The 21,456-nt window shown below is 39.3% G+C and overlaps 2 protein-coding genes across 21 annotated transcripts in view; one reads left to right on the forward strand and one right to left on the reverse strand.

Annotated features, from left to right (window-relative positions):
- Positions 1 to 2,193: 2,193 nt before the first annotated feature.
- Positions 2,194 to 5,386, reverse strand: LOC116051375 (inhibin beta B chain). The gene is made up of 2 exons (XM_031301752.2): positions 4,341 to 5,386; positions 2,194 to 3,899 (listed from the first exon to the last, which is right to left on the reverse strand). Exons 1-2 carry the CDS (start codon positions 4,687 to 4,689, stop codon positions 3,121 to 3,123), a joined length of 1,128 nt encoding a protein of 375 aa, XP_031157612.1. The 5' UTR covers positions 4,690 to 5,386; the 3' UTR covers positions 2,194 to 3,120.
- Positions 5,387 to 7,776: 2,390 nt separating this feature from the next.
- Positions 7,777 to 21,456, forward strand: part of LOC116051373 (R3H domain-containing protein 2) — a 79,950-nt gene continuing 66,270 nt past the window's right edge. For 11 of the 20 annotated variants that reach the window (XM_031301738.2, XM_036001874.1, XM_031301746.2 and 8 more), the window contains exons 1-2: positions 7,778 to 8,077; positions 8,404 to 8,454. The gene's annotated coding sequence lies outside the window, so the exon portion shown is untranslated. Of the gene's footprint in view, positions 8,078 to 8,403; positions 8,455 to 19,912; positions 20,138 to 21,456 lie in introns of those variants that run through there. The other 9 variants (XM_031301732.2, XM_031301743.2, XM_036001872.1 and 6 more) reach the window with 4 other exon arrangements.

The raw sequence follows: 21,456 nt of genomic DNA on the forward strand, positions 1-21,456 counted from the left end.
CTTTTACTAATGTGTTATCCTTTATGCACTTGGTAGTAAAATGTATATTCATGCAGCTTGTGAAAAAACAATGCATTGTAAAAAAAGCATTGAGGGGGAATATATAATATTTACTAAATCAAAACATATCCTCACTGTTAAACCGAAAGGTAGCGCCAGCCAATACATCTTTTAGCCACAACTGCTAAGAGACTTAAGAGACTAAGAACTATTTGTAAACTTTGTTTATATGTTATTTTCTCTGCTGTGGTCAGTTTAGTTTGTATATATTTTTATAATGACTATTATTCTTTCTGTTCTGAGGTGCAGTGTGTTGTCGTTGTGGCAAAAAAGGAACGATACAATGATCAAAAATATAATATAATATAATATAATATAATATAATGGAAATAACCAGGTTGATTTCAAAATATTTATTTATTTATTCGAAAATATAATTTAACTGTAATCATATTTCAGCACATTGTGGCAAACATTTTGCATTTAATTGCAATTACAAATACTTCATTATGCACAAAATACATGATATAAAAATAAAGACAATAATTACAACTTTCAATCAACACAAAATTCAAATCCTGGCTCTATTTCTCCACCAGTTACAGTATACAGAAATCTGTGTGCTCTGCAAACACATGCAATACAATGCATTTAAACACTAGAAAAAACTAGAGCTTAAGAAAATAAGATGACTGACTTTTTGTTCTAGTGCCACCCTGAGTTATAAGTAGTAGACCCTTAAAGCAAAATTTGCTATAAAAATACAGTTGGGTGATAAAGTGCTTAATAAGTTATGTTATGATGGCACCTCAGTGTCACATTGAGTCCTGGGACAGGGGGTGCTTGCAAGATAAAATAATACACAATAATCTCTAGCATTAAAATAGTTTTACACAGGTTGAAAGAAATGATACAAGAGTAGCTTTTAGAAGCAACAGAGAGAAGGTGAAACAAGTTTGTGGGCTATTTGGACAGAAATGTAATGCAAAAACTTGTTATAATGTTTGGGTAAAATGCCCCAACTTATTGCCTGAAAATCTTTCCTGTGTATCATAGCAGTACAAGACAGTAAGGACAAACCCATGAAACATCCAGACAGCAGAAAGTATCTTTGGCTTTTGGTTCAAACATAGGCGAGAAGTAGACAAGGCCTGGGTCTTGGTACTAGCAGTGTAATACTTATGTCGTTGGTATACAATAAATGATTGCACTATATAGTTCTTCCTAGCATGAAATGACACAAGGCATGTGCTGACAGATGTTTAAATCTTTGAGTCTTTCAAATTTTAAAATCTCATAAAAAGTGGTTTAAAGGGTTGTTTTCAGTAATGTGTTGCATTGTGGGGCAATAGTGCCCATCACACTTTAGTTGTTTTAGTATTAATGCAGGAATTTTTAAATATGCCTTACTTGATCATTTTCTAGGTATGGCCATACTGTAGTCACTTCTAAATCATAGGACTATAAATTGTGCTTTTGGGATACGAGGAAGATGTTTTTTCAAATCCCCAAAAATTACCAGATTGCCTTTAGCTGGACATTTTACATACAAAACTTTAGACTTTGAGAGGTATAAATGGCAACGTGCAACACCACATGCTCACTGACCCACCTGCCTCACAGACCTTCACATAAGCTGACACTGTAGCAATAGCTAAATGTTTGCTCACGCTGCTGAGAATAACCTTGGGTTCATATGCTGTCAGACATAGTTACACAACTGATTAGACGACTTGTGTAAATAATACAGTGGAGATGCTGATCAAACATATTTCAACCTGTATGCAGTATTGGGTGTGCTCAGACAAAACTCAGATTTGCAGATTTCACCTGTTAAAACCATTTCAGTTCAATCATACCACATCTTCACAATAACATTAAAATGTTTGTGGGGTGTAATTTAAGAAAAAGTCATGTAAACAATACAAAAAAATCTGTATGAACATTGTGTCTCAAGTCCACATATAAAGACTGCATTAGGCAGTACTCAGCGGATTCTCTTTGGTATTTAGACCAATATGACTTAATACTCCAAGTTGTGTATTCACGAGTTAATAAAAAAGGCACACTTTTAATTAAGGATCTCTCTCATTGTTTTAAAGTATTTAGAGTATATGGGTATAAATGGTTTCCATGGCAGACATTTTGATATATCATGGCAGGAGGAGCACATGTGTAATTAGAGCACATGTGTGATTAGATATTTAATGTGGACATAGGGACTATTACATGAAAACATACTGCAGCTAATGTTTTGAAAGAATTAGACGTGCAGTCAGCTCTGATCCCAATTTCCTGAGATCCATTAAAACATTTGACTTTGGACAAAATCCCAGCAGCAATTGTGAAATACAAAATAAATAATCTATATATGACGAAAAGGAAAAAAAGATTGCATTTCTAAAATGTACACTACAGTGAAGGCTTCATATTTATCTCTATGGGCTTTGTGTGACCTTTAATATAAGCAGGACTTCAATCAGCCCTGGCCTGATCTTCTTGTCACCACTATAAATGTTTTACATTAATATCACACTTTCTTGTCTGTGTTCAGTCTGCCATATGTTAAGGTGGCTTTGTTTATATTCTCTCTTTAGTTAAAGCCTCTGACATATGAATAAAAAATGTGTCTGTCCATTCAGACTCACTGTATATTCTTATTTGGATTCATTCAATCGGTTCTAAGCACTCAACAGTTTCTCTCTAACTAGCTGTTTACATACTGTGCATTACTCTAAAATGAAATAAAAAAAAAATATGTGACAATTTTTTAAAATATAAATAAATAAAAACATATTTGTCTTTGTGCCTATATTTCCCTAATGTAGTCATTTTGAAACAATGTTTGTGACATTACAGTTGTTTATGTCTACGCTGCTAAATGATGTGTCCATTTCAACACACTTATCTAATTTGAAACAAAGCAAAGTTGTTACTTCTATTTTCTTTTTTAAAGTACAAGTAACAACATAATTAGAGTTGGTTGTCCCAAACTATATATAGAAAAATACTTAACCTGCTCTGTTCTTGTGTGTTATCTTTCTGTCTGTCTACACACATCATTATCCTGTGTTGAAACAAATCTATGTTAACTATGCCATGTCTTTCATACTCTGTCATTTATGTACATCCACAGGACTCCACTATCATATCAGGGACGTCCGTTTTGACAATGCTGTGCTGGGAGTTGAAGTACACCATGGAGAGTGGCCGGCGCTCAGTGGGAACACAACATGAAGATGCAGCTGTGTTTATGCCGTTGACTTTCAGCTGGCTGAAGACAGTGGCATGGAATGAGGACGCTATACCTGGAGAGCCAGCCAGATGTTGGGGGCACTGACCCATGCAATAGTTCATATGGTAGCCTTCAGGAGCAATGATCCAGTCATGCCACTGGATATCCTTGAACTTGATGTAGAAGTCTCTCTTGCAGCACACGCTTACATCGTCACCACAACGCAACGAGCGCTTCCTAAGTGTGTGTTTGGAGTGGTCGTCACGGAGACGCACCTGGGCCACCAGGAAGGGCTGGTTGGGGGTGTCAGAACCATCCAGGGAGCAAAGGTTCTTCCCATCCTCATCACAGCTGACCTCCAGCTGCAGCTGGCGCTGGCCGCCATCCAGGAAGGCCTGCAGGGTGCGGGTGATGGGGAAGGTGTGCCAGCTACTTTCCTGGACTTCCAGCATCTTTTCCATCACCAGGGTGCGGTTAGAGCCTGACAACCCACCTTCTGCAGAGAGGAAGACCCGGGCAGAGAGGCGGGAGTCTCGATGAGGGTCCTCAGAGGAGCGGGCGTAGATCCACAGAGAAGACTGGAGCACCTGGATACTTTGGCCACGTTCCTGCAGAAACTGGAAGGTAAGACTAAGGCTGGCCGCATCACCAATCTCTGTCTCATCTATGGATCAATGACAAGAACAACACAGACTGTTAATATTTGGAAATTTTTGAGTCACCTGGCTGTCTCACACAAACATGGGGAGGGAGTGGTATTTTAAAGTAAAACTGCAGATTAATGTAAAAATAAAGGACAGGTCAATCTACTTTTACTCATGTCAAACATTTTACCTTATAATGTAAAATGTTATGGTTGACCCCTAATATAAGCTCACATCAAGCCCTACAGACATATTATAGGCTATTATGGTTATATCTAAAAGGTGTTGACAGGTACTCTAACATACATTTTTACATTGTATGGAATAGTACAACAACCTAAATTAACTAACAAGGCACACGGAATCCCTGACCTAATTTGTGCCACAACATGCGCTCACGTGGTGTTTTCCCATACAGGGGAAAACAGCTTTACAGTGTAAAATGTGAATACCAAACTTACTTAGATCTGCAAAGCTCACTATTTCATAGCCTTGGTCGTTGGTAGGTATAGGCCTACTGTTTTCTAGTTCAAGAGTACCATCCTGTCTGACGCGCCCCGAATGCAGTTTGCGCAGTGCAATGAGGAGCGCTGCCCGGGACACCGTCTGAGTGATGTTTGGTCTCTCTTTCAGGTGCAGCTTGTCCAAAAGTTGCTGCTTGGCGAATTCTATCATCAGCCTTTCCTCTGCGTCTTTCTCCATCGCAGGCAAACCACAGGACGCGCAGCCAAGGGAGCCACTGACCCAGAGACCCTGCATCAGCAAGTGTGCAAAAAACAGAAACGCTGGAAGTACAAAAGACTGCGTCATCCTCGACTCTGAAGTAAATAAATGTATTTCTGTGCTAGGCGTGCGTAAAAGAACAAATACAAATCTTCAAATCCTTTTTCCTTAGTTGTTCTTTGGAAGTAATAAGTTTGAAAAATTGTTGTCAGAGGTCCTTGTTGACAGCACAGTGAAGACAAGAGTTGAGAAAAGGGAATGGTGTTTCACCCTCCCGATGGTGAAGATATCTGGGGTAATCCACCAAAACTGGTGACACGTTGGAGGGACGCACCAATGAGCGCATCGAGGCATCGAGGAAATTACTGGCAAAGCATCAGTATGTCCTGCTTTCACACACAACACATCACTCACTCAACACACGCAAAACACTCGCCCACACGTAGACTACTGACCACATACACAGAGAAGGAATGACGGCACACGGAATCAATTAAAACAAATGCCAATGACACACCTGGTACATTACCTCACTCGCTGCATTGCATTAACAAAGACATCAGTTTAAGAGTGATTGGTTGAGATAGCCTGCATATAAACTCATAAACTGGATACAATAATGTCGACATCTACGTTAATCACAACAGGTAGTTTTTCTGCCTCGTTGCCCTCTCCTGAGCAGAATACGCAACCTGCCAACACTCTTAGTGAACAAAGTTTAAATCCAGTGCCCTTTAACCCAGTTACAGATTGAGCGAGCCACATAGGCACCAAACAATTGTAGTTCAGAACGTGCAAAAGTCCTCGAGGCTACGAGAGGTGCAGCGCGGTATTTGAAACACGTTCCGTCATGTTGCCTTCATGTGGCTTAATATTAGCCAATTATAGCCTACTGTAAAATGATGCGTGTGTGTGTGTGTGTGTGTGTGTGTCAGAGAGAGAGAGAAAAGAAGAAGAAGAAGAAGAAGGCTAATGACTCTAGTTGCCCGTACAAGTGTTGTCTGGTTGGGTTCTCCATATAAAATCCAAAAAAAGACCAGTTCACCAAAGTTGCACATTCTTTTGATGGACTTTAATGTAGCCTGTTTGCACTGTGAATCTGCTGAAATGGCATGATTGCCCTTGATATAAGACACAGGTCTACAGCACACATGTTGACATTCAATGTCCCAATTTATACCTGTAATAATGTTGTATAGTTGGTTTGTAAGAAGTTAGAGTGTCAAGAAAGCTACTGTAATGAATTATTTCTAGTGAAACTTGGTGAATGTAGTAACATGTTGTTAATAAGTTATAGACTACCATTTCACAAACTTGGGTAAGGAGACCTTCAAGCTATATAGACGTAGGCTAATGTGTTGGGTTGAAAAGTGCCTTCACAACATGTGTTGTCCTAAAGTAGGACACCTTTTGAAAGTGTAGCCTTCCACATGGACACATATAAGACAAGCTGTATCGACAATCAAGTTTTCTTAGAACTTGTCCTAAACTTTATAAGTGTATCATTAAAATAAACAAGCCATAGGCTATAGCGTATATTTTGCCTAAGGGTTAAATGTGAGGTTGAGCGGTACTTGCCTGCCTACATGTGGGAACTTTTGGAACTACAACAAACTTTACCTACCTATTGGTGCCTTTGAATAATGTGTAGAATACATAGACTGTAAGTGTTTACATTTAAGGTAAAGACAAAGTTGTATTTCACTCAACAGCCACATAATCAAACATAAGGAAGGTTAGAAATGAGGTTAAAACTCAATCATTTAGTGTTAGAATGATAATGTTAATATAAACTATGTATTTTTAAGTCAAGTAACAATTGTATTGTAGATATCTAAATGTCATTGTGGATATCTGAATTGTTCTTTCTAACTAGGAAGAGTTGAATTACGGATATCTGCAATACATATCCAGTCTAGCTATTAAATGTTAAAACGGCCACATACAATTTTTAATGACTTTTAGATATCTTAAATTTAATTTTGACCAGTAAAATCAAAGTTGTAGATATCTTGAAATACAATTTTTACCAGTAAAATTCTTATTTTGGATATCGCTATTGGCATTCTAACTATTGAGAATACAATTTTAACGAGAAGAAATGCTATTATGGATATCTAAAATATAATTGTGGATAGTCAATGAACCTGTTTTTATGTTAAATGGCATCCTATCTACCTGTTAACTGATATCCACAATACATTTGTGGATATTTGCAATTGTATTTTTTCTAGTCATAATTCTAATTATAAATATCTGAAATTGCATTTTTACTAGCCATTATACGAATTGTTGATATCCGTAATGTCATTTTTACTAGTCAGGATGTATTTTGAATAGTCAAAATGAAATATAGATATGGAATGTTTGTTTCATTTTGGATATCTGAAATTAGAGTTTTGACTAGTAACAATTGTATTGTAGATATCTGAAATGGGAGTTCTTTCTATTAATAATTCTATTGCAGATATCTGGAATGTTCATTCTGGATAGTAAGAATGACGTTGTGGATATCTGAAATTGAAAGCCCCATACACATGAGTGGGAAACGTGACGTCATTTGTACTAGTAAGAATGAAGTTGTGGATATCTGAAATGTTCTTTTTGACTAGGAAGAGTTGAATTATGGATATCTGCAATAAATATCCAGTCTAGCTATTAAATGTTAAAATGGCTTGCCATACAGGACACACCATGCAGGCCAGCACTATTATATTAGAGGCACAGGAATCTACCCTCAGGACACTAGGATCCTAGACGAGGACACTAGACTGCCCCTCACTCCCCACACATTCTAAGGCTAATGGGATTATATTTCACTGGAATTGTACCTCGAACGATTTAATTAATAATGCCAATAAAACTGCATTGCTTTCCAAATAAAGAGGAGTATGCCTATTGTCAAGACCGGAGATAAAACAGCACCTTAATACACACATACATATATATGTATGTATTAAGGTGCCTTAATACACACACATATATATATATATATATATATATATATATATATATATATATATATATATATATATATATATATACATATATATACATACATATATATATATATATATATATATATATATATATATATATATATATATATGTTAGGTATTATCTAACGTAATACCTACACAGCTCTACTGTATCCTGAACGTCTCCCTTTGAATGTGTAGTACGCCGCTGACGTAAACTGTCGGCGAGGGGAAAAAAAGTGACGCTGACACACATACAAGCCGGAGCCGAGAAGAGGGAATAGCGTTTTGTTTCTTTTTTCTTTAATTTGTGTCCTTTTATTCTTTAGCTTTTTGTTGTTATTTCGCTGTATTCCTGTTACGGATTTGACTGCCTTGCTCCTCAGCGCTTGCCATCTATCGTTAACGTTCATGCCGCTCTCACCTCACGCGGCGCTACTTTGACAGTCGGGGTCGCAGTTAACCAACTCGAGCTAGCAGCTCCATTATTAGCGTTGGTAAGTCATTCGGAAAGCTAGCTAACCTTACCTCCTTTTTTGAGACCTGACAGTGCTAGTAAAGATTTATAACAAGGTTCACCTTACTGTAAACATATGCTACTTGGTTGGCTAAGTTTTGTTAACGTAGGGTTGCTAGCATACATTGAAAGGAAAAGGCTAGCTAGCTGGCTAACATTAGCTAGATGGCTAGGTGCTGTAGATGGCTAATTATACTCGCCAGAGGAAGCCTGGTGAGCTAGCTTTTGTTAGCGTGTGGGCAAGCTAATATTTTCAGTCAACTGCACAGCCACTGCTCTGACCAATCTGCCATCTGCTTTCTACAGATAGCTTGAAGGATTCTTCACACGGACTCGTGACATACGGCCAGCAAAACGGTGAGCTGAACCTTTGAGATGCCTTGAGATAACTTATGTTAATCGATGATCCATGATTTTTATAACGTTACGTTAAGCACCATATTTAAAGTCCGCGTTCTCCATGCCTGGCACGAGAATCAGAATCAGAAAACCGATTTATTATCAATTGAAGTTTACATCGACAAGGATTTTGACTTGGTGTAGTAATGTTAGGTGCATACAGTAAACAATAAACATATTAAAAAGGGAATAGACAAAGCAGAGTACTGCTACAGTCAAAAACATAAATACAGTACAGTCAACGTTTCTGAAACTCGATGAATGAATGATTGACTGGAGTAACCGCGAATGAAGTGATACGCTAATTATGTGGTTGAATTAGAATGAAGTGATTGGAAATTGTTTGTAGCTGTTCATTGCAATCACGATTAAAGCCCACCTTAGCTGGTGACAACAAGGTGTTATGCTATGGCGTGTATATGGTTGTGTCCACTGATAGTCAGAAACCACCTCAAAAAGATTTTTTTAATGACATAATAAATTTACCGGAAATTACAAACCCATAGTTTATAATAATGATTGAATGTTAGTGGGTTATGAGGCTGAATTGACATGAGCTTATTTAGAAATCGTTAAAAAAAAAAAAACAATTAGGACTGCATTACTGGGCTGTGTTTATTGCACTATTGTGTTGAAGTGTACATTGTGTGTAATGTGTTCCTAAATTTTCTTTGCCATCTTCTAAACTAAGGTAATATCTATCATCCAAGGCCTTTGCTCAGTGAGGCATAATTCTTCTTTGACCTATTGAAAAAAACAAACAAGTCTGTCATTTATTTTTGTTTTGAGGAGGATTCAAATAAGAAATAGGGTTTGTCGAGAAAAACATGACACATGGTCTTTGTGTCTTGGCTTTAGCTCAACATTTTGATACTCAATCTGAAAATAGATGGCAAGCCTGTTGTGTCAAACTAGGTGGGATCACAGCACAGACTGTCGGAGCTGTGATTCAAACATCTGCTCTGGGAAAACAGCATGCGTGTCTGAAAACATAAATATTCATTACAATTGGCGTTGGCCAGTCATGTGATGCAGAGAATCAGCAAGTGGCAGGCAAGGACTGCCAATATGGTTACATTTGATATTGAGACTTGAATATATCACAATTTGTCTGTTCCTGAGTAGACTGACTAAGGTTAAGGATGCTAAGGAAGCAGTTTCTGTATTTCTTGTCTAAATCATTGGTATACACACCGATTTGTTTTGTACCAGATGTGACCCAATTGCAACTCTTTTTCTGCATCTGTACATTAGGCACCTATCTTTCCTAAATATTACTGAGTCAAATTGCTGGTGTATGGGTAGTATCATTGAGAAAAAGATTATCCATAGTGAGATCTGATGGAGGTGAGTCATTGAATCAACAGTCTGCTGTTGCTAAGGCCAGCAGTGAGAAAGATAGCATATCCTGCTTTGCTGTTAACATGTTTCCCCCCTTTATAAATTGTAGAAACTGACATTTTTGGTGGACAAGTGAAAGAAGTGATGAAGAGATTTCATGATTTCATTCTTTTTTTGGTTTGCAGGATACATGACTATAAACAATTGTTTATTCATACGCCTGTAGAACATGTGAGTTTGTGTTGGATGTAACCTACTTGCTTTTACAGTATTCACTTCCTACAATCAAATATTTATACAAGGCAAGATGGTTGATGTAAAAGCGATTTTAATACTGTATTTTACATGGTGATGTAATTGAAATAGGCAGCTATTATCTGATAAGACATGATCTATGTTATTTGTCAGCAAGGTATCTATGTCTTCTTCTGTCTCTGAATCTCTGTTTGCAGCAGCATGAGCAGAAGAGTGGCTTTTTCTAGAGAGATTTGAAGAGCTATTTATAGATCTCTGCCAGAGCACCAAGCGTGGTGCTGTTGCTGCTGCTCCTATTTCTCTCTTCTCTTAACCAATCCTGCTTCTGTTTCTCGGTCTCTCTCCATCTTTTATTTGTTCCCTCTTCTTTTCCAGTTTTCTTTGTTTTCTGAGCTCCCTTTCTCTTGATGTCTTCCTCTGTCACTGTTTCTCAATCCTCTTGTTTTTCTCAATCCTCATTGCTTGCTTTGATATAAATTATTGATCAGAGTAGGAGGGAGGCGACTGGTTGCATGGCCTTAAGGTGCTGACACACCAGGCAGACGGCAAAGAGCTAGTGGCGATAAAGGCCTGTGTCTTGAACACCGCAAAGACTACAGTCGACTGCCAACTAGCACGAGTCTGGGAGATGGCTAGCTGTGGGGAAGCGGAGGGACCGAGCAGCTCTAGCTAGTTAGCTAGCTTGCTAATTCCACCCACCGTGCTTTCACACTACAATGGTTACAGAAAATAAGCCAAACACAGTTGTTGCTCATCTAACAATAACAATGTGCTTCCCTATGCCGTGACAACGGTGTGAATTAAACATTAAGTTATTAAATTGTTATATATTTAGTAGGGGTGGAACGGTACACTGAAGTCACGGTTCGGTTCATACCTCGGTTCAGACATCACAGTTCGGTTCGGTACAATGGAGGGAAAAGCATAACAAAAATGCAGAAGGCAATTTTTTTTATTGTGCATGTCTCAGGCTGTACCACCTAGTGTCATCCAGTCTCTCCCCTGAGCTAGCTGCAACAGCCTGAAGTGTATAAAGTAAGATGTAAACAATAAGTAGGCTACCCCACATCATCTCCAGACTCCATCTGGAACTTGTAACAAAATAAGACAATCGGCTAGTAGTGTGATATGGTAGACAAGCGCTGCTCTCTAATGTGAATGCACAGAGCAGGGGTGTTAAAAGAGCAGCTTTGGTTACACAGAGCAGTTGGCGAATTGTGGTGTTAGCTTCACACGCTAACAGCGGAGCTAGCAGCCAACAGCGAAGCTAACGGCGGAGCTAACAGCTAACGGCGGAGCTAACAGCGGAGCAAACGGCGAAGCAAATGGGCCTGGAAGCCATTTGTGGTCGAGGCAATAAGGGCTACAGCTACAGTACATCCGTGTTTGGTTGTATATGGAAGGGACTAGTTTGCTTCGGTGGACTCACTGGACCGACCATAGACAGTAGGCTACATGATGTAGGCGGAGCTTGGGAACTTTAGAGCTAAGGCGGGGCTACAGATTAGGTGTCCCTAAGAAACGCGTATGTAACAGTAGTTCCACATTACATTAATTCATTTGCACGCAAGTTTTATTTATTTTTATACCGTGTATTCTCCGTGTAAATTCATGTACCGAACCGAGATGCCCGTACCGTTTCGGTTCACTACGAATACATGTACCGTTCCACCCCTAATATTTAGTGGCCGGCTCAGTCTATCACCAACCAGGGTGCAGAGGGAGAGACTTCTTTAAATTAAGTCTTACAATATAGGACATTATTCTATTTTTTTATTGTGTAATGTGTAGGTATGCAGATCTTTTAAACAACGAAAAAAAGCAGACGAGGGCCAACGAGTAGCAGTGGTGTGTGACACACTGCAAAAACTAATCGCTTTTAGAATGAGTACCTATTGGCTTAATGCAAGAGTAGCTTTATTTGTTAAAAGATTTGGGTGAAAATAAGCCGTAATAAGTCAATAAGAAACTGGTTATGTCCAAACACAATTGTATTTGGTGAAGCCCTGTTTTGGCCTGTTTGTACTTTTGCTGTGCTAATGATAACCAATTTCATAGTGTTTCTTTATACCTTTACTTAAGTTATACGTATGCTGTGTGTAGAGACTGCCACATCTTGTGATTGTACTCATGAACGGTTTATCTGTGGTATCTTTGGCAACTGATCCTAGCTTTACTCCTCCCCTTTCTCCTTCCTGCCTTCTAAGCCCTTCACTGTCTTCTTTACTGTCCTGTAAGAGGCTACCTGGCTGCCCAAATCAAATGCAGAAGAAGCTGCTTGGTTTGAGGCATTAGGTGGCATTAGTGCAGGCCATCCCCTTTATCCCAGTCATGTGGTCAACCTGAGACAAACCTTTTTTCAGGGCCAATGTAGGATGGAGTCACTGGTTGGATTCTCTTCTTAACTTGATAGAAGCTCAGTTGTGTGCTAAATGTCCATCCATCCATTTTCTGTAAAGTTCTTAGGCTATGTCGTGCAGGTTCCACAAATCCTGACAGTGGATTTTGAAGAAAAGACCTTCTTGCTGTGAGGTGACCATGTTAACCACTGAGCCACAACACTACACCCATGTATACAATTTAAAGTGAAGTATACTGTTACAGTATAGAGACGATTGACATGCTCAACTATGAAACGTTAATGCAAGAGCTGGAATTATTTTCATGATGTGTGCACGTCGTTACTTTTTTCAACAAGCTTATGCATCTACCAGAGTGCTCCATATAATGGATTTAAAACAATTAGTAAAAGTGAGGAATGAATGAGATGTGGTGCAGAGAGGGAAATCCAGCAGTGACAGCCCTAGGTGCTGATTGGGCAACCAGTATATCCCACAACCAGGGTTGAATGTCAAGAACTAGTTGCAATATTGTAAGAACAGGGGCAATATTTACAAACCACCAACTTACAGACCACCATAGTAATCCCTGAAAGTGAATTGTTATAAATTTAGACCTACAGTGGTACCTTCTGCCTGACTCGTTACGCACATATCAACGCATCTATGGCAGACTAAAGTGGTTTTCCATACAGCAAAAAAAGTAAAAGGTGTCACTTGCCTTGTGAGTTTTGATGTCCGCCTAAACTGCAGCAAGCACCTATTGATGGTACCTCACCATCAAATTAGCTCATGGTTGCTCTTTATTCTTTTTCTGCTCCTTCCTATTGTATTTAAAACGGATCCACTAACAAAAAAGTGTCAAAAATGTCTTCTATATTTTAAATATAGGCTAAATCAATGGACAGAGAAGTTTGGTCGTCCTGGTGTTCCCGGCAACCATAAAGGGGTGTTTATGGTTGCCCTATTATGGACAAAGTGCAAAAATAGATATTCCAGTAGTATGAACCTCTGTTTATTTTATAAATATATTGTATATATAAATATTATGTTTTTTTTTAGAAAGAACATCTGAACGTCATTTTTGACTAGTACTCACAGCCCTATGTGTATTGGATTGATCAGATGAGATCAAGATGAAAAATGAGACCCTTCTGTGGGTGCCTTCTCTACAGTTGTTTGCTTGTTTTCCTCACTGCCGATTTTCTCCTGTCGTATGGAGGATATATTTATTCATAATTCAAATTGAAAGTCCAAAGAGAAAACAAAGCGAGATCAAATTAAAAATATTATTATTTTACTACGCTACTAGGAATCAATCAATATTAACAAGGTTTAAAATGACCTAATTTTCAAATTTGGATATCGTTTCAAAATCGGAAATCAAATGAACGAAAAAGTACACGGGCCCAATTACAGTAACTACATGAAAACTTCACTGTTGTTGCATGAAATGTTGTGTGTTTCGCCTACATCATCAGTTTCTATCATCTAATGTGAAACAAGAGGCCAAGCCAGCCTGGTAGCGAAGCTGCAGCCAGATGCTCCTCAACTGTGTTTCCCAGCAGTCAGCTCCCCCTGCTGTCCATAAGGTGCCTCTGCACCCCTTTTGTTTCAGACCCTCCCACCAGCCTTTGGGCCACGCCTCTGCTTTTGACATCTGTCAGTGGAAAAGCCAAATGTTAAATCAAAATGGAAAAGCCAAATGTAAAATTCAAAAGAGAAATCATTTTACATTTCATCTTTGCTTTTTCAGTTTGCTTTTTCTTTTTTAAATTCAATTATGGCATGATTTTTCGAAGTAGCGTAGTAAAATAATATTTTTAATTTGATCTCGCTTTGTTTTCTCTTTTGGACTTTCAATTTGAATTATGAATAAATACATCTTCCATACTCTCGTGTAGGGCTGGTCCGAATACCATTTTTTGAGCTTTGAAGCTTCGGTAGTAATGAGCATCGAATATTCGAAGCTTCGGAGAGAGGACATATTATTATCTCTCTATAAATTGCAGGAACGTCTGTCTGTCTGGGTTTTATGTGAATATCTCTCAAACCGTTAGTCCGATGGATTTCAAACTTGACAGGTGTCTTGCTACGGGCACGAGTAAGTGCAGTGCCAAGTTCGACGTTGTTTGGATAATAAATGCAAAAGATATCGTTAAATATATAGGTAAAAGAAGCACACATTGGCTTTTGCCGCTCTAGCCACTGGCCACTCCCCCTCTCACCCGAGGACCAGAGACAGAGAGCAGCGGAGATTTGGCAGCTACAATGTGGCATACACCTCAGACCCACAAAAATGGGCAAAGTTGCACTACTTTGGACTGTCTTTGACTTTGAATAAACAAACGACAATTCCCGAATTTAAGGACGTATCAGAATCCCACACATGCAAAGCACACCCACACAACAAGTGCAGACAGAGCGTGATGCCACTTAAAGGCAGGCTATTTATCTTATAAAGCGAGACGTATCTGTATATATGTGTGTCCGTGTTTGGGGGGAAGGTAACCTGCACATCAGCAGACACCACATGCAGAACGCACAAGACAACACCGTCTCTCTCTCTCTCTCTCTCTCTCTCTCTCTCTCTCTCTCTCTCTGTGCACACACGCGTGCGCACCAAGGTTATCGTTAACGAAAACGAACGAAATAACGAAAACTAGGTGGGAAAAAACATTGTCGTTAACTGAAATAAAAATAAAAATGAGGCATTACAAAAAAACAATAACTAAACTAAAACTGTAATGTCTGTTTGCAAAACTAACTAAAATAAAATAAAATTATCAAGTAAATGTCCTTAGTTTTCGTCTTTGTTGATCTTTCATAGAGCAAATAACGTTATATCTCTCCGACCATGACATTTCCCGTAGACATGTACAGTTTCCGACTGGGAACCCAGAAATTCCGACATTCAACGTCAAATTGAACACATGTCCGTGGCTCCGTGCCATCATAGCGGTACCGAAAGTCGGAAGAAAGCGGCAGTCCTATTTGATTATGACTGTGTCAGATAAAAGCGCCTTGCAGTGGAAGGTGGTAAAATATGTGGGCAATTTATTACAGGGAAAAATCCCACGAATTGGAAAGTACATTTGAGAAGCGCACACAAGCTAGGAGGCTAACCTAGCTTACCTTAACAAGGTAAAGGAGAAAGCAAAGCCCCCTTTCCCCGAAACAGAAGCTAACCCCGGTAACGTTACAGGCATGGATGTATGGGTACAGGGCCAGCTGCAGCATGACAGACAAGACTACAGGAAGGCTTTCATCGGCGACCTGACAGCTGCTGGTTAGTAAATACGCAGGAACACCAAAAGCGGGAGGAAGCGTGGGTTAATATGTGGATTGATATGTCTACACAACTGTGTGACTCGATTGACTTCAAAAAGTTCGCCACTTTACTCGAACCAAAGTTCAAAACACCTGTTTCTTTAGTCTGTTGGCTATTTAGGTTTTTTTCCTGGAACACGTCACTTGTACATTTTGCACTTATACTGCAGCGTCTTGTGTAGACTGTTTACATATTTATGACCATATGTAGGCTACATTTTATTTACTGGTGTTATTGTTGAATACATTGTGAATACATAGTTCTAAAATTGTATGATGTTTTTGTTGAGATATTATTACACAATACTTTTTCTGACCTTTTTGAATCCCCCGACAAATAACCCATATTACAAAAAAAGACTAAAACTAATAAAAACTAAACTAAAACTAAGCATTTTCAAAAAATAAAAACTAAACTAGCAAACCCCCTATAAAAACTAATTAAAACTAAACTGAATTTGAAAACAAAAAGTCAAAATGAAATAAAAATAAAAACTAATGAAAAATGCAAAACTATAATTTACCTTGGCGCGCACACACACGGTCCGGTTCTGGTGGTTGATGAACGCAGATGTGCTGAATAGCGTTCATAACGGGCCAGGGGGGTAGCGCACTGCCATGAGTCCATGATGCTAACGTCTGATTACTGTCTGATATTTTGTGATTACATTTTTAAAAATGTAAAAGAGAGTATTATATTTCGAACATATTCAAGCGCGAATGAGAACCGTTTGGAGGGGGATGCCAGGTTGTGCAAAAACAAAAAAACGAATATTCAAATGTCAAATTTTCAAATTGAATACCAACCCACTGAACGAATATTCGGGTCCAGCCCTACTCTCGTGCACTAATTTGCTTAAGCTGAATAGCCAATCAGATGGATTCCTTTCACTGACGTCTCTGAGGCCAGAAAAAAGCCGACCAGGGTCAATGAGTAGCGATGGTGCGTGACACACAAAAACTAGAGTGACGGACACTCACTGTCGGCTCTGTAGGGCACAGAGCTATGGTAGGAAATGAGTGGTATAGACATAGTGACATGCTGTGGCAGGTAATCAAAAGAACGATGGGAAATACTGTTTTAACATGAAATAAAAATTGCTTATGTTATCATTAATTAACTTGTTTCCTAACTGCGTCGCGAGTTATAGGAGCTTCACAGAGACAGCTAATGTTAATGTCTGTTACCCTTCAGCTGTCAGTCAGCTTCCACCTCATTCTAATAGCTGTATTCTCATTAAGATGATACTCTGCAAGAAACAGTTTGCTAATAAAGCTCGAAAGACGTGGTGACAGCACCGCTTGGCAAAGTTATCAGTGCTGTTAGCATGCAGGGTTTTCCCTACCATTATAAGGCTTCGGCGCAGCACCCAAGCTGTTTTTGGCACCACTTAAGCTGAAATAATGTAAAATCAATGTAAGAAACAAAACTAACTAAATTACTTTTCTCAGATCTAATTCTTAATTATTTATTTTTTAAAAAGGGACACTGTACATTAATTAACATTCTTAAGAAGAAAAACGATTATTTTGGTCAAAATTGAAATCACGATTATTTAACACGATTACTTATTGACTTTTGGAAAGATGTTGCAATTATTGAATTTAAAAAAACAGTTAAACAAATAACAGTGAAAACACTTGAACTGTGAACTTTCCATTTATACTTTACCTGTTTTTTTTTTTTTTTTTTCATTCAGAACACAAGACAAAATAAGACAGGGCTCTTCCTTAACCGAAATGAATGTGGACCGTCCTAAATTTAAAATCTCATATGATATTATATGATCAATCATCAAACTTTTTATTCAAATTACTCTGAAAAAAATAGAGAGAGGTGAATTAGTCACACCACAAACAAAGGCCAATTTGACAACAGTAGTGCTGTCCTTAATAAGAAGTAGTTTTTTGCCCTGCTAGCTGGTGTGTCTAAACGTTGGAGGAGCTGCTGGATAATATCCGATAAGATGCACCCGTCAAAGTGAGATGCGCAGCATGATGCCGAGGACGAAATGCAATGCTGAGATCTCTTTGCAGCCTTATGTCCCATAGGGCATAACGAAGAGTAAGCGTTAACGTCAGTGACATGATTTGAGCTGTTGCAGAGTTTTGACTCTCAATGTAACATTCAAGCATTATCGTCAGCTCACTCACTGTAAATGCAAATGGCGGCTGCTGACTCCTTAGCTGTTAACTATAACGTTACGGTTACCATTAAACAGGCTACCGTTAGCAGCCCAGCTGGTTATGTTACCAGTAACGTGAACAAGCTAACAAACAATTAACAACAACGTTAACAAACAAAGTTGCTAGCAAGCTTAATGTTACCAACTTGAGTTTAATACCTCGCAGCTTTCGTGAAGTCAGAGGCTGGCGGTTCAAGGTTTGGCTTTGCTCTGCGTTTTCGTGCTGTTTGCTTTCTTGATGTAACGTTAACGTGTGCTCAAACAGTTTACTTGCAAAACGTAATTTGCAAAATTATTGTTTTTTTTATCGTTAGGAGCCAAAATCGTAATCACGATTAAAATTGTATTAATTGCACAGTCCTACTTCAGATCTAATAACTGCAGGGTTTACACCGGGGATCCAAAATGCTGCAACACAAACAATTTAAAAGTGGCGGGTCGGGATGGGTACGTTCACATTTTAACATTTTACACCACACAAAATATAACGCGCATTTTGAATTGCCTTGTTGCTGAAATGTACTACAGAAATAAAGTTCCCTTGCCTTGCCCCACAACCTCCAGCCTATCAGTCTGTCCCCAGGGCATAGAGAACGCTTTTGTGCCTGTCAGTCAGTCACAAGGGCATAGAGATCGCTGTTGTTCCTGTCTGTCTCAGAAGTGTAAAGTTAACTGGACTGCGATCTCAACCATTATGTTATATTTCAGCAAACACTGTCTGCGTGAAGTTTTGAAAACTAACCACACTTGCGACTGCTTTACCGACATTGCCGCGATTCACTGTGACTTGAACAAGCTGCAGAGGCGACGTAGTCTTGCTCCGTCTGCATCATGTGTCGGAGCTGAGCTCCGCTCTATGTGAAACATGCAGAGGACAGAGAAGCTCATGCTTATTCACACTATGGTACCGAAATTTGACATCAAGTGAATCGGTCCTCGGTAGTACGACGTAATACTGCACTTGTGTACTGATATCGCAAGACAACTTTTCACCTCGACGAGACATATCGTCACGTTTTTCTGGGACTCAGTGATCTCGTCACACCTCTACTCACAAACTCAACCATCAAGTAGACGGACATCCCTGGACTTATGCTACCTCACCTATTTGCCTGTTGACGTTTCCTTTGATGCTGAACTTTTGACTGCTTCTTTCAGCTGCTTTTAGCAGTGAGGGGGCTGCAGGGGAAGATGCAAATATGTGGTCTTGTGGGATTAGGGTTTTTCCGAGCTAATGAGGTGGTTTCATTATTTTCCCCACTATCGTTCCTTCAAAACCCCATTTTTATTTGTTTTTAACATTGCAGCAGTGCTCTGTTTCACCAGCAGTTGTCAGTACTTTGAGCTCATTCAGTTTGTCCAGACACAGACTATAGATAAAGACTTCATATATTCCCATGAAATGGATATTGATGAATGGTGTGCCTGGACTGTATCTTCTACCTGCGGATGTAGGCTTATGTCCTTTTTTGCGAAAGAAAACTATCAAATCTTAAATTGTAGTTGTGAAAGAATAAATGTATTTACTGCAACCTTGTATAAGGGTCCTGCCATTGTATCAAGTGACATACTGGCTGATCCAAGCAGTCCTTTAAACAGCTGGGCTTCTTGTGAGCCCTGGTTTGGCTGTCATTGCAATTATATTGTTACACAGAGGCAGAGAGCAAACAAGATATGTAAGAGAGAGAGAGAGAGAGAATTCACAGGAAAGGGAGGGTTAGAGGAGAAGGGAGCGGTGCAAACTGTGTGCATGATAGCATAAGAGCAGTAGAGACAGAGAGAGCCAACCAGGAAGCAAGGCTTTCTGTCTCCCTGTAGTGGGTGTGCTTCATTCAGAAAAAGAGAGGGGGCAGTCAAAACAGAGCTGTCTATCCATTTTCATAAAACCCATTAACAAAACGGAGCTGTTGGTACCTACAGGCAGGCAGGGAGGAAGAGAGACTTTGTCTTCAAGCATGAAGACAAAGTAGAATGAGCTAAAGAGAGTGATAGAGGTAATCACACCTGAAACTCTGCTATTTACATGCTGCGGGACATGGAATTCATTCATCTGTACTACTTAGCAAGATAGACTTATTGTCAGCGTTGTCTTGGTCCAGAGCTGGTTCTGCTGCTGCGATAATGTGCTTTTATCTGTGAGACGCCTGATCCGACTTGGCTGGAGATCCACAGAGCTGAACTCTAAATACAGTAAGCATGTGCTGTGTGTGTGCCTTTGTCAGTGGGTGTTAACAATTTTTAGGTGAGATGTAGCTTGTTCATGTGCCTTTCACAACTCTGAGATCTAGTTCAACATGCAGCTATTGCCACTGTTATAATTGCCTCTTATCTTGGCACTTTTCATGGTTGCTCTTTAAGTTCCTGCAGCAATTTTATGTAATTATGCCTTAGTAAGAGTGCAAAAATCATATAATAGGGCTTGCTGGAAGATAGTTTCATATACTTTGCATACTCATTCATATCACTGTGTTTTAATATGGAAGGAGAACCCTGATTGGTTTTATGTAGATGGATTTTACACATTAAAGGCTGATATATGCCAGTGGTCAGTTTGTTTGTTTGTATAGACACACACAAAACGTGAGGTAAATGCTGAAGTAATGAGGAATTCCCTTCCACTGTGTCCCTGTGTGGGAGGAGGGAGGGAGGAGGGTGGAGGTCGCCTGGTGGGGGTGGAGAGTCACTGAGAAGTAGGCGTCGCTCTGCAACACTGTCATACTGAGGAGGCAGGGAGGGGTACAGTTAAAAAGGACAACCTATGGGCTTACATAAGGCTGTATGTGGGAAGTCCTGTGTTATGAGACCCTGAAGTTTATCCTCAGTGATCCTCTTGGCTTGAAGGTGCAGTCATGGGTAATGACAGCCGTTTATGAATGCATCAGAAATAAGAAATCTCCTTTTGATCTCTAAAGACAATATACTGTATATTTACACTGTCAGTGCTTTCACCATTTATTTGTGTAACACAATGTGCAGGAATAGAGTAAGAATAGAGAGGAGGTGAGAGAGAGGCAGCACAAGCGTGAGAGAAGGCACAACAGCAGAGCCCTCCTTGAATGAAAAATCTGCTGCTATTAATAGCAATCTGTCATAATGGCCTCAGCACTGTTTCAGGGTTAGAAGACCTGGCTTTTCCCTCTCTTTATCTGTTCTGATTGTTATAGCCAAGCAAAATCATACTCACAATACTCCTCATTGCTTGTTCCTTTTTATTCTTTTTTTGTTCACTCGGCCCGGCCCAGATCCGTCTTGTGCTGGATATGGGCTGTTTATATAATGACTGCCTGCCTATTTGTGTACGTGTGTGCACATCTTTCAGCATTATAATAAATTAAGATGCATCAGTCCTAAGTGATGCACCCTAATCCAACTACCTTGATGTTGCTCATAAAATGACAATGATCGCATGATTCTACTGTCATGTCAATTAGAAATGCAAAAGACAGACAACAACCACAGCAACCCCCAAATTAGATAGAAGCTACCCATTTGGTGTCAGGTTGCCGGAG

The sequence above is a fragment of the Sander lucioperca genome, chromosome 6 (genome assembly GCF_008315115.2).
Source record: "Sander lucioperca isolate FBNREF2018 chromosome 6, SLUC_FBN_1.2, whole genome shotgun sequence".
Lineage (NCBI taxonomy): Eukaryota > Metazoa > Chordata > Actinopteri > Perciformes > Percidae > Sander > Sander lucioperca.

What these genes read in the sequence shown, in the direction of transcription:
- LOC116051375 (XM_031301752.2), bottom strand. Translation starts at nt 4,689, where the DNA reads ATGACGCAGTCTTTTGTACTTCCAGCGTTTCTGTTTTTTGCACACTTG. An exon ending in AGTGAGCTTTGCAGATCTAA is followed by an intron (nt 3,900 to 4,340) that starts GTAAGTTTGGTA and finishes ATTGATCCATAG; the next exon opens with ATGAGACAGAGATTGGTGAT.